Source organism: Daktulosphaira vitifoliae, unplaced genomic scaffold (assembly GCF_025091365.1).
Source record: "Daktulosphaira vitifoliae isolate Bord-2020 unplaced genomic scaffold, ASM2509136v1 Scaffold_1, whole genome shotgun sequence".
NCBI lineage: Eukaryota > Metazoa > Arthropoda > Insecta > Hemiptera > Phylloxeridae > Daktulosphaira > Daktulosphaira vitifoliae.
Window position 1 is genome coordinate 12,602,319 of NW_026099572.1, and position 14,534 is coordinate 12,616,852.

General features: G+C 25.6%; 1 protein-coding gene across 1 annotated transcript; it reads left to right on the forward strand.

Moving 5' to 3' along the window:
• The first annotated feature begins 431 nt into the window (after positions 1-431).
• Positions 432-5,964, forward strand: LOC126896300 (T-cell immunomodulatory protein). The gene is made up of 4 exons (XM_050668965.1): positions 432-596; positions 800-1,439; positions 1,502-2,151; positions 5,143-5,964. Exons 1-4 carry the CDS (start codon positions 579-581, stop codon positions 5,656-5,658), a joined length of 1,824 nt encoding a protein of 607 aa, XP_050524922.1. The 5' UTR covers positions 432-578; the 3' UTR covers positions 5,659-5,964.
• The last annotated feature ends 8,570 nt before the right edge of the window (positions 5,965-14,534 follow it).

Genomic DNA, 14,534 nt, shown 5'->3' on the forward strand with positions numbered 1-14,534 from the left:
ATTTCCAAAAAAATGAAAATAAAGATATTTATCTTCATATATTTAGAAAAATTCTTTGAGATACATTGTAAGTTTATAAAATAAGTTACTTAGAGTAAATTATGGAGATTATCTATTTTTGTTTTATCAATTTTATGTTTGGTTATCACACTAAATGTTAAACAATATACATTAATGTTAGATAATTTTAATTAGCTTAATTTGAAGAAAATACTATGGATACTTAAATCAATTTATTAAACCTAATATCATATTGAATATAAATATTAGGAAATTTAATCGAAGTAATTATAACAATTCAAAAATAAAATTTATAATATAAATCACTAATATAAATGAAAAAGATTGTACATTAAGAATAATATCGAGTCTAGAACATGGGTGACACTGAAAAATACGATAAGACACGGCTGATTGTACATTATGATAACAGTGCTTTAAAAAATTATTAATTGTTCAATGTAAAGTTGAAACCTTTATGTTCGAGTAAAGACATAGATTATTTATTGATTTGAGCTGAAGCATACGTGAAAAATATTTAGAAAATTTGAGTTTATGTATTATGCTAATACACAAACATGTTAAACTGTTTATACGTAAGTAATATTTTAAAAATAATACAATTTATAAATAAGTCTTTAAATTATTCAATTAGTTACGTATTTTATTAAAATATGTAATAATATAAATTAACCTATTGAATTCTTATTTGTTTGGTATTTAATTAATAATGATTATCATTTTAATCATTAAAAATATTTTCGTGTTCAATGTGTTAAAATCATTTTATTATTTCTAGTATTTGTTACTGTTGACTATTAGTCATTTCTGTGTTTCCATTGATATAACTTACCCAGTGTTTGGCTATAATGCCCTTGGTCAACCTGCTGCTTTTGGTGATTTCGACTCCGATGAACTTACTGATATGTTTATTTTAAAAGATGATGGACGAACAGTTGAAATACTATTTGGTTCAAATGTAGAACCATTTTTGAAACCAGGTACAAAAACAAAATGTTCATTTAAGAATCATAAAATAACATCTGTAGTACCTGGAGATTTTAATGGTGATGCTCTTATGGATGTACTTGTCACTGTTAAAAATATCACATCTACTGGAACATGGTCATCCTGGATTAGTAGCAGTAATTCTCAAAACAATGATTTAGATGTACATATTTTATGGGGTGGACTAAATGTTTTAAATTGTTCAGATGAAGAAAAACCTTTATTTTCAATTGTTGATCAACCTTTAGTTATTGATTATGATAGAAATATGATTGTGGATTTATTTGGTGTTCAAAAAAAAGGTAGTATAACTCAACGCACATTTTGGATCTTTAATAGTGATGGAGGGTATTCAGAAATTCCTATGAATAACTCAACAAATTCTAATATGAGAATCCCTCAATCACACGGATTTGTTGACATTGGAGGAGGTAAATTTTAAATAAACTTTTAAGTAACATTTAATATTTTTATTTATAACTTATAATTTCAGATATTTCACCAGACTTATATTTAACAACAAATGATGGATATGAAGTTTGGCTTTCTGATTCTGAAAATGGGAATTTTATCTTCAACAGAACAATTCCTTTTCCAGATACATTAACTGTTAAAAATGTAGGACAGACTGCTTTTATGGATTTACAACTTACTGGGCGAATGGATCATATTGTTCCAGTGTGTTTTGATAGTTCCTGTAAAAATAGTACAATCTATTTATATGATTCAAAAAATTGGTACAATTTAGGAGTAAATTTCCATGATGGTAATAATGTTTGGGGATTTGTACCCCCTCAGCCTAACATCCCTTATCTTGAAACTATAACATTACGACCCGGTGACTTTAATATGGACGGATATCCAGATTTACTTGGAACACTTTGTATTGATAGTAATTATAAAAAAACTAGAGTATTTTTGATGGAAAATGTAGCATGTACAACAAATTGTGATGGTTTTGATAGAACATTTGCAGTTCGTTGGGATGTTCTTCAGCCTATCAATAAATACACTATAATGGGAGCATTTTATGATTTCTTTCAAAATGGAATACTTGATGTGTTATTAGTTAGCAGAAAAGATACAAATTACAATATGTCTGCATTTAAAAATAGCTTGGATTATGACGCCAATTTCTTAAAAGTATGTACTTTTAATTTTAACGTAACGATTTTCAATTTTATTGTAATTCTATAAAAATATCATAAAAGTTAAAACAAATTACTAAGATATTTTTAGAAAACTTAATAGGCAAATATAATATTTTATGAATTTTTAATTTGGTTAAATTCTTATTAAGAAATTCCATAATTATCACAGTTTATTCTAATTTCATTGTAAATGAATGTTTCAAAAAACCTGAATTCGTTAAATTTGTAATAAATAAAAGATTTAATATAATTTTTTATGCATTTAAAAACAATGTATACAGAGTGATTTTTTTATCATAACCCACTCAATTACTTACAGAGTAATAATAATTTAAACATTTTTTTTTTTTGGTTTTCTTTAGTTACACATTATTCTTAAATTATACTTTTTAAGTTCATCCCTTATGCCTTGTAAGGGTGTCAACTTTGTTTTTTTAAATGGGAACACATATTTTCAATTTAATAAAATGTTTGGATTTCTAATTCAATAGTAAATGGAATTTAAATTTTTAGTATAACTTTATTTGTTTATTAGATATAAACACTTAAAGTTTCAAATTTTTGAGTTAATATACAAGGGATTATAAATACAGATAGCTAATTGAATTTTTATGACATTGATATTAGCAGGTACACAGCATTGTTATTATCAATGGTAGTAAGGAACATTGTTATGAGTTTATAAATACACTACTGACAATATAGAAAGTATATCTATTGATAGTCATAATTGATGATAAACAATCCGTGACTGTGACAGCAATGTCATAAAAATCCAATAAGCTACCTGTATATGTAATACCTTGTTTATTATACATGTATATTAACTCAAAAATTTGAAACTTTAAATGTTTATATCTAATAAACAAATAAAGTTATAGTAAAAATTCAAATGCCATTTACTATTGAATTAAAAATCCAAACATTTATTAAATTGAAAATATTTGTTCCCATTTAAAAAAAACAAAGTTGACACCCTTATAAGGCATAAGGGATGAACATAAAAAGTTTTAAATAGCTAATAATTCAAGAATAATGTGCAACTAATAAAACAAAAAAAAAATGTTAAAATTATATTTATTCTGCATGTAATTGAATGGGTTATGATAAAAAAATCACCCTGTATAAGACTTGCCTCTTATGTGTAAACAACAGAAATTAAAAAAAAGATCCATTTTCAAGATCATAAACTTCTTAATTTACCAAAAAAAATAACAATTTTTTATAAACTCTTCATTTAACTGAAAATGTACCAATAATTAATTTTTTTTGATTATTACATAATCAATTTTTCATTTGAAATATTGAATCTTAAAAAGTATTTTATACTAAGAATAAAACAATATAGATATACTAAATAGAGTATTGCGCTAGATTTTGAAATCTTTAATCATTTTTAATCAACACAAATATTTTGTGATACTTTTTTAATAATATCTTTTACAGTTTTAGACTATGTTAAAGCCATATTTTTATAATATATTAAAGAAAAAATTTTTTTTAAAAATTTCAAAGTAGCCTTTTTTTTTACAGAAAATGTATACTTATTTAGTTACAAGCATTTTACTACTTATATAGTGTTGCTGGGTACAGTTTATACTGTTGTATATTTAAATTGTATACTCCACCTGATCTACATACACATTTTATATATTTAAAACTTTTAAATTATTAAGTACTGATCCTAAAATAGTTTTTAACTCATCAACATTTTTCATGTGTAAGTGGCTATTTAAAAAAAAATTTATATATTTATTTTTACAAAAGGTAAAAAATAAAAAATATGTTTTTAAAGCAGTCCAAATTGTTTAGAAAAAAAGTAACATTGAGATTTCCTAAATCAAAAACTATTAAAAACGTCAAAAACCAAATAGGTCACTCTGTATATGATATTTGATGAGACATTTTATGGCTTAAGTCTTTTTATCTTTTTGGAGTATTTTTGGTCAATTTTATCAAAATGCGTTTAGCAACCAATTATTTTTACCTTATATTTTCATAGAATTTTTATTTATAGGTATAGTACAAAGTTAGAAATCAGCCTATTAACATGTCAAAGATCTACCAAGGTTTATTATAAACCACAAATAATTTTTTATTTATTTTAGTTATGTAATTTCTTGCTTTATCAGCTAATAATTATTTTTTAGAATCATCCCTTATAACTTATAGGAGTGTCAACTTTATTTTTTCAAATAGCAACATACATCATTTACTAGGTTATGAAATAATCTAATTAAGAAAATTATTAGTTAATAACAACTTTTCGACCAGTACTTTGGATGTTATTCTCATTTTTATACATAGGTAGAACGAAGAGGATGGGCAGGAAACGGCTTGTGATAAAAATAACCGTACTCAGCTTTTACCTACAGTAATTACTTTAAATTGTTAATAACTTCTGAAATACTGGCCCACAATCTGTTATCAAACAGTCATTTTCTTAATTAGATTATTTAATATTTTATAAGCTAGTCTAGTTGTATGTTGCCATATGAAAAAATAAAGTTGGCACCCCTATAAGTTGTAAAGGAAAATTCTAAAAAGTAATTTATAGCTGTGCTATAATATTTTCTTAATAAAACAAAAAAAAAAAATGTATAGCTGAAAAATTAATTGTACTTGGTATAACCGTGTGCTCCTACTGGAATCAGTGGCCTATTTATAAGGACAACCCAAAGAAGCTAACATGCTGAAGGCATGTGAGGCTCGTAATAAATAATAAAATACTATATAACATAAAATATATTTATTTTTATTATTGCTTTATAATTTCTAAAATTATAAATGCAATAATCGCTGGAGAGACATTCCAAGCTAAATATAAAGTAAACATAGGGTAGAAAGTTAATGATACATTAATATTTTTAACAAAAAAATTTTTTATTATTCTATATTGTTATTTATCATTTTTTCCACTATAAAATTTTTTTTGTTTTTAGTCATTTAATATAATATTATTTTTTTATTTGTTTTTTGCTAGGTAATGGTTGTCACTGGCTTAACAAATAGCAAATATGAAATGTTACCCAGTCGGCTTGGAAAAAAATCCCGTACTTTTGGTACAAATTTACCAGGACCTAAAGTTAGTTACCTGACAACTACTCAAGATGGTGATCCTCGCCAAGGTACTGCTACTCAACTTCCTCAGTCAGCTCATTATTCACTATATCTACCATATACAATATTTGGCCTTGGTCGTACACCTAATTTTGTTGACGAATTGACTGTTTCTGTTCTCAATGAAACACGTTCATGGACACAAATCATTCCAAATTCCCAAATGGTAGTAATACCAACACCAATAAATGACCCCATTCGCTGGAATGCAAAACTTTTTGTTACACCTAGTCGTTTGATTTTACAAAGTGCTCTCGCTCTTGCAGGTACATGTCTTTTAATATTAGTCATTATTGGAGTTTTATATCTTAAAGAACGTCAAGAAGATAGGATAGAAAAACGCATGGAAGCCCATAAATTTCATTTTGATGCTATGTAAATGTTTTATTGTATCTAAATGTATAACATGTTCTGTTTACATGACATGTATTATGTATTTTTTGTTTCTGTGATTATAGAATTTTTTTTTTTAATCAATTTGATTTAAGGTTTAAAGTATAAATGTTCTATTACTTAATATGATGTACCTATTTTACAGTTATAATACTATAAGTTTTTGGTTAAATTAAAAAAATATACATATATAATTTCCTAATTAGCAGAATAGGTATTTTCTTATAAAGATAGTATTTAATAATTGTTTTTAACTTAATTAACAAATTATACTGTATTTAATTGACTCTGAGATGCATTTAATAGTTATTTTTATATTTTAAGAGTAATACACTATAATTGTACTACTCTAAGTAAAAAATAAAAAAGTAAATCCTAAAACTTCCTTTACTTTTTACTCTACTGTGTAAATTATGAGTTTGTAATATTTCTAAATGTATTGTTGACTCATTAGAGTAATAAGATTCATGTCAAAAATAGATAAATCTAATTTAAAGTAAAATATACTTCTGGCTTGTTTATTAATATTTGGACATTTTTTTTCTGCATCATTGCTATCTTGAATGCTTTTTTATTTCAAATTTGGTTGAAATTTCTTAAAAATTACTATTAGTAATGATAGTAATAACACTTTAATCTTGATAATTTGAATTGAAATTAATTATTTTACGTTATCTCGAGAACACAAATAGAATTTCTTATATCATAAAAACGCAAAAAGAAGAGGAAGTCAATGCAATTTCTATTTAAAAAACTATTAATATTTTAATATACATTTTATTGAAACTTCTCGAAGTATGGGAATAATTCATTTAAATCGGGTGTCTTAAGCCTCATTTAAGATTTATATTTTATGCTATACTTTAAAGATCTCTAGATTATAAGGATAGAGAGAATAGAATTATTTCAAATCTTATTAACTCATTATTTCGATCTGAAAATTTTAAAACTTAATAGCGTCTGCGGACGTTTTTCAAGAGAAGACAATACGCTTTTTCATAAATTAGAAATTAACTTGTAGCCCCAAAATTTAAACTGAATCTACACATTCGGCTATTTTTGATATTTTACATTTATAATAATCAATAATTATGTATTTATTATTCGATACGAAACTAACATTAATTTTAACATATGTTTTTTGTTTGTGTCTATTCATAAATATACTATATGTCGTATGTCGATAGAACTGCGATGTAGACACAAAATGTGTACACAAATTTAGTTAATACCCTTAGTTAGTGATGGGCATTTTCGAATATTTTAAACTATCGATAAGTATTCGATAGTTATTTAAAACTATCGAATAACTATTCAAAGTGTTTTTATAAAACCAAATAGTTTATTTTTAGCATAAACTATCGAATAGTTTTAAAAATTATTCGAGTATATTGTGTAACTATCGAATATTTTTACTATTCGATATTTCCCATCATTACTCTTAACGTCAAACTTCTTGTTTTGGCTCTTTTCAAGTTCTCCTGTTGGGTAAACTGATCAGCTCCAATCAATCCATTTAGTGAACCACTAAAGAGGCAGCACGACTTAGCGCGAAAGTAGGAGACTAAAGTGTGACTCCTCGTCAGCCACTAACATAACTGCCTTTGTACTAAAAGACAGTTAAGCCCAAAAACTGACCAGCATGCACAGAAACTGTTAAGACCAACTAAAGGACTAGCAATATAACCTTAACTTGAGCCGCACACATACACAATTTTGGAAACGCGGCGGATATAAAGTATTTAACCCAAATGTAAGTTTCGAACGGAAGGGACGGTTTGACCGAGTCAGTAATGCGGCAGTGTTTGACGCGCACTGCCTCGGGTTCGAACTCGGTCACAGGCGGCATTATTTGCCGAACGAGAGATAATTCGGTAATTGGAGTTATCATCCCTCTTTCCGGCGACGGACTAACCACCCGTTCCGGAGTATAAATGGTTAAAAACCTTCTCCTTTGGGGGAAAACGCTATGGTCCTTAATGGGCTGATAAAGTGATAAAAAAAAAAAAGTAAGTTTCGAATAGATATATTTTATTTTACAAAATGTAAAAACAACAAAAATTATAAATAGTACAAAAATCTGACAATATAAAATCAATCCCGTTTGAAATATAGAATTTCACGCGATTCATCGTTCTGCTCGAAGCAAGATTGTTTCCTTTGTGTGACATTACTATTTTTAAATTTAAAATTGCTTACCACAGTGTTAAAAACCTTATATTATACTATGTGAGACTTTCTTTAATACGGCTATTTACTACATATACGTCTCATTTTAATATAGTAAGGAAACATTGAGCGCCAAAAATTAAATAAATATAGTTTAAAAAACGGTAGCACAATGGGGTCGCGGCACAGTATGGACGTGGTATAGTTGGGACAAGTATTGATATCTGATAGTGATTAAAATCACTATCATAAGAAACGCTTCGATGCAAATCTGTAGATAGTGTTTAATTTTAATAAATTGGTAGATTATTTCAAAAGCAACAATAACTCTTATTCCCTTAATTTTTACGGAGATATTATCAAAATAATAAAGTAGTGGTATATTTCTTTACTTTTAACGCGTATAAAAATTTATAGAGCTTGATGCAATACTTTTTAATAAAAAATGTTTGTTACTTATAACAAAGTTATAAGTTTTATACACTGGACTACAAGGAACTTTCATCAGATGCAAAAATATACTTTTCTAAGTAAATTTTTTGCGATGTTTTCAAATATGCAATTAGACTTTTTCTATCACTTCTAAGTTTTAATATTATTACTTATTATTAAAATAAGTATATACATATAAAATATAATTAAGAACAAAAAAAAATTGTTTAGAACTAAAACTGATTTTGATTATTAATATGTTAAACATAAGGAAAATGACACATTTAACCTATATTTTTAATCTTTTAAAGTTGATTTTTGTAAAAGTTTATAATAAAAAACGGTAGCACAGTGGGGTCGAGGCACAGTGTGGACGAGGCATAGATGGGACAAGTATAGATGATATCTGACAGTGATTAAAATCACTATCATAAGAAACGCTTCGATGCAAATCTGTAGATAGTGTTTCCTTTAGAGAAATTGGTGAAATATTTTAAAAGCAACATGAACTCTTATTTCTTTAATTATATCCTGATTAGTAGTTCTTTGATTTTAAAATATAATATATGAATAAATACTAATTATAGTTTTTAAATTTAGTATGAAATTGTGAGGCCAGCTATGATGTATGGTTAATAGTGTTGGGCGGTTGATAAGAAAGTAGAGCAGAGAATAAGTGTAGCAGAGATGAGAATGCTTAGTTGGATGAGTGGAGTGACTAGAGAAGATAGGATAAGGAACGAGCATATAAGAGGAAGTATAGGTGTTGCGTCAATCGTGGATAAGATGACAGAAAATAGACTTAGATTGTTTAGTCATGGTATGAGGAAAGAAGAATCGAAAGCTGTAAGAACAGTTATAGAAATGAATGTTGAAGGAAGAAGAGATAGAGGAAGACCAAAAAAGAGATGGAGGGATGCTATTGAATGCGATTTGAGGACAGCTGATGTGAGCGTAGAAGATGTGGGAGATCGTGTCAAGTGGAATCTTAGGATAAGGGTGCCCGACCCCAAGTAGTTGGGATTAAGGCAAAGAAAAAGAAAAATATTACCAGATATTCCGGTGGCAATTGACATAATATGATTGTTATTTCGGAATGTACAATTTAGCGTTTAGTTGGGTTTAAATAATATAGCGTCAAATCAATTACCTACTCTATCGGTTGTATCTCAATATACACTACACTTTAATGATACAATAAATAAATAAACTCACACATACACACATATGCATTTATAACATTGTGTCTAATGTAAGTATAACATGATAAAAAGTAACCGTAAAATGAAAAAAATGGAATATAAATTTTATTACTCATATTAAATGTAATGTAACTCGAAAAATATTTGTTTAAATGAAAAAATATAAGATTATATTTTTATTTATAATTGTCTTTTAAACAACTTTTGTGCGAAACTTTTTTTTGTAAGTTAAATATTTTTTTTTGAGAAAATTAAGAAAGCTCATATTTTTGAACTTTTGCGAGGATTTAAAAAAAAAGCTCAATTCCAATCTTGAGGACTATTAGTATGTCATTATACATATTTTAATTCAACTTTTAAAAAAACAAAATTTTTTCCGCAATTTTTCCTTTGTTGACTGGCCTAGATGTCAATTTTAAACTTGTAATTGAGCTAAAAGTTATGGTAATATATTCAATTTATTTTACTATAAACTTTCATAAATCTTTATCAAAAATTTTTCATCAACTTTAAAGAACCAAAAAAATAGGTTAAAATTGAAAATTTGGACTGATTATTTTTAACATATTAAAAATCAAATCAGTAATAATTTGAAAACAAATTTTTTTTTCTTTTAATTATTATTTTATATATATAATTAGTAATAATATAAAAAATTAGAAGTGATAGAAATAGTCTACTTGCAGATTTGAAAACAACGCGAAAAGTTGATTTAGAAAAGTATATTTTTGCTTCTGATGAAAGTTCCTTGTAGTCCAGTGCATTTTTTTATAGTAACAAACAGTTTTTATTGAAAATTATTGTATCAAGCCCTTTAAATTTTTATACACGTAAAAGTAAAGCAAAATATAACTTCTTTATTATTTTTATAATTTCTCCGTTTAAATTACAATATTAAATATCAATTTCATACTAAATTTAATAATTATAATTAGTATATATTCAAATATTATATTTTAAAATCAAAGAACTACTAATCATGATATAATTAAAGAAATAAGAGTTGATGTTGCTTTTGGAATAATCCACCAATTGCCTAATTAAAACAAAAAAAAAAAAAGTTTGTTGGGAATTTTTTCTGCTATTCTGCAAAATTACTCCTTCGTTGACTAGAATGAATCATTAAATAGAAAATTTTATGAGAATTAAAACAATGTTATTTTTAAGATTAATATGCAGTCAGAAAGTTTTATAATTATTATTTATTGTAAATTTATCAGAAAAACTCATTATTTTTTGCATTTTTATCGTAATAGAACACTTAAATAGAAATCATAGTAATCATTTCTAAGTAATTTTTGATATTTAAAAAGATTCTACTATTGAAATATCCAGAACTGAATTAATTTTAATGATTTACTTTAACTAAAAAAAAAAAAGTTAATATTTTGAATCCCTCTTGTGGGCAGGTAAAGGGTTAGATTTATAAAAAAAACCAAATGATAGATAAAGACATGCATCTAAATAAAAAAAAATATACTGATTTGGTCATTTTTGATAAAGTTATAACAATTAACAAAGTTATAAGTTTTATACACTGGACTACAAGGAACTTCCATCAGAAACAAAAATATACTATTCTAAATCAACTTTTCGCGATGTTTTAAAATGTGCAATTAGACTTTTTCTATAACTTCTAAGTTTTAATATTATTAAAAAATAGTTTTTACATATAAAAAAAAATAATTAAGAACAAAAAAAATTGTTTTAAATTAATACTGATTTGATATAATATTTAATATTAATTTGATTATTAATAAGTTAAAAATAAGGAAAATGACATATTTAACCAATTTTGTTAATCGTTTAAAGTTGATTGTTGTAAATGTTTATAATAAAAAAAAAAAATTTATTTTACCATAACTTTTAGCTCAATTGGTAAGTTTGACATTGACATAATTAAATAGAAAATTTTATGACAATTAAAAAAATTGTATCGTTAAGATCAATATGCAGTCAGAAAGTTTTATAATTACTATTTATTGTAAATTTATCAGAAAAGCTCAATATTTTTTTGCATTTTTATGGTAATAGATAACTTAAATAGAAGTAATAGTAATAATTTCCTAGGAACTTTTGTTGTTTGTTGAAAAGATTCTATAATTGAAATATTGAGAACTTAATTAATTTTAATGATTTACTTTAACTAAATGTACCAATCAAAACAAAGTTGTTAAAAAGATTTACTCAATTGAGTTTATTATAAAATTTGATTATATTTGTAAAAATCAATTGTTAATTCAGGAGAAAAAACAATCATTTTTTTTAGAAATGATTTATATAGCAACACGTTAGAAAAAAATTTGAATATTATAGTCTAATAGTAGCACACACAAACAGAGTAATAAAATTATTAAATTACAAAGTAAAATGATTTAATTTTGTAGTTGAAACCTATCATATCAAACTTCATTCGTTAATAAATATTTTGAAAACATTAGAAATTAATGATTTTAATTGTCTTTATGGAGACGATGTAATAACTAACTGTTTAATTGATAAATTAAAATTTTTTTTCAATTTTTGAGGGTAATATCTTCAACCTAGATACGAATTGGTGTAATTTGACGTATTGTTGAAAAAAGTAGGTCAAGTTAGAGCAGAGAAAATAAATGATAGTCACAAAAAAATATCTTCTCGGCTTTGCATCGAAGCGAAAACTTAAAATATAGTAAAATAATTTTAATACGAATAAGAAATTTCTTCTTGCAAGGGGCGACTAAAGTGATGGGATCCTTGATCTTTATTGAAGTTATTGAATCTAAATGTGATAAAAATCAAACGAGTTAAAATTTATACTAACTTAAAAAGAATTAAGAAAAAATGCAAAAAATTCATTGCCATATGCGGGTTGGAACCTCGTACCCCAAGCGTGTAAAACATAAATTTTACCAACTCGGCAACCGTACGTTGCTTCCGGCGGTTGAAAAATTGGCTATTTAAGCTAGTTCAAATTTCAAAGTTATTTTTCTCGACTTAAAAGAAACAAACATATTTAAATAAGTTTAACTATCTATACTATATCAATTTTAATTTATATAATATTTATGAAAATCTGTACTCCCCTTGTCAGGTATTTTAAAATAAAATAAAATACAAAACCCAGAATTTTAACACAAAAATAGCATATTTTTGCATACGGTAGTCATTTTTACCATGAAGACAAATCCAGAGGTCAAATTTTTTTTTTTCACATTAAAGTATATTACATAAGCTTTAATTTAAGATATATTTAAAAGTGTCAGTATTTCCGGAATACTTTCAAAAATTAAATTGAAAATATCGTAGTAACAATACGCATGTTTAAAGTTTTGACCCCCCTTGTTAAAGGGGTATGATCCGATTTACAAAAAAAGCGTGCCAGATGAAAGGGGTATATAAATATTTATTATAAAAAAATAATAATATTGATCCATACATTTTTCCAAAAGTTATATAAAATATAAATTAAATAATATAACATATAAAATCGAGATTTTTTTCACGGAAATCGTACGTTTTTCTTTAACTTTGATGTCCGTTTTCACCACGAAGACAAGTCCAGAGGTCAAATTTTTTTTTTTCAAATTAAAGTATATTACATAAGCTTTAATTTAAGATATATATAAAAGTGTCAGTCTTTCCGGAACATTTTCAAAAGTTAAGTTGAAAAAGTTCTACTTTCTATACGCATTTTAAAAGGTTTGCACCCCCCCTGTATAAAGGGAAATGGTCCGATTTTAAAAAAAAGTATGTCGAATGAAAGAAGTATATATAAAGTATTTATCATTAAAGAATAAAGTTGATTCATGCATTTTTTAAAAAGTTATAGCAACATAATGTTAAAAAATGTAAAATATAATATCAAGAATTTTTTCACAAAAATAGCATATTTTTGCATACGGTAGTCATTTTCCACCACGAAGACAAGTCCAGAGGTCAAATTTTTTTTTTCAAATTAAAGTATATTACATAAGCTTTAATTTAAGATATATATCTTAAATTAAAGATATATGTCTTTCCGGAACATTTTCAAAAGTTAAGTTGAAAAAGTTCTACTTTCTATACGCATTTTAAAAGGTTTGCACCCCCCCTGTATAAAGGGAAATGGTCCGATTTTAAAAAAAAGTATGTCGAATGAAAGAAGTATATATAAAGTATTTATCATTAAAGAATAAAGTTGATTCATGCATTTTTTAAAAAGTTATAGCAACATAATGTTAAAAAATGTAAAATATAATATCAAGAATTTTTTCACAAAAATAGCATATTTTTTGCATACGGTAGTCATTTTCACCATGAAGACAAGTCCAGAGGTCAAATTTTTTTTTTCAAATTAAAGTATATTACATTAGTATTATATTTAAGGTATATATAAAATTGTCAGTCTTTCCGGAACATTTTCAAAAGTTAAGTTGAAAAAGTTAATTTTTTGTAAAAAAGTTACCATTTTGAAACCCCATCCTGTGGGCTGTTAAAGGGTCAAATGTTCACAAAAATATATAAAATGATAGGTAATTATCTAAGGTATCTATAAAAAAAAAAATGATATTGATTCGATCATTTTTAAAAATGTTATGGCAATTTTAAGTAAAAAAAATTGAAAAAATATCGAAAATTAGCGATTTTTAAATTTGTAATTTTTTGGGGGATTTCCCCCGTTTACGGGGAACGAGGGAATTTTTTTCAATTTTTAAGGGTAATGTCTTCGACTAGATACGATTTGTGATCTTTTGACATATTGTTCATCAAAATCGGTCCAGCGAGAGCTGAGATTGAGCGTTCACAGACACAAAAAAAAAAAATAAAAAAATAAAAAAACACATCATAGTAAAATTAATACCTTCTCAGCTTCGCATCGAAGCTAAAAAAAACGCTTCGATGCAAATCTTTAGATAGTGTTTAATTTTAAAAAATTGGTGGATTATTTCAAAAGCTACATGATCGGCTAGTTCATTATTAATATCCTAATTAAGATAAAGTATGTCGAATGAAATAAGCAATATTAAAAAATATTATTTCTCATAAAAAAATAACGTTGATCCATACACTTTTCAATATGTCATAGCATTATAAAGTT

Bases quoted from the DNA above. Each gene is read 5' to 3' on its own strand.
- LOC126896300 (XM_050668965.1), top strand. The intron at 1,440-1,501 runs GTAAATTTTAAA...TTATAATTTCAG, and splicing joins ATTTGTTGACATTGGAGGAG to ATATTTCACCAGACTTATAT. The intron at 2,152-5,142 runs GTATGTACTTTT...GTTTTTTGCTAG, and splicing joins ATGACGCCAATTTCTTAAAA to GTAATGGTTGTCACTGGCTT.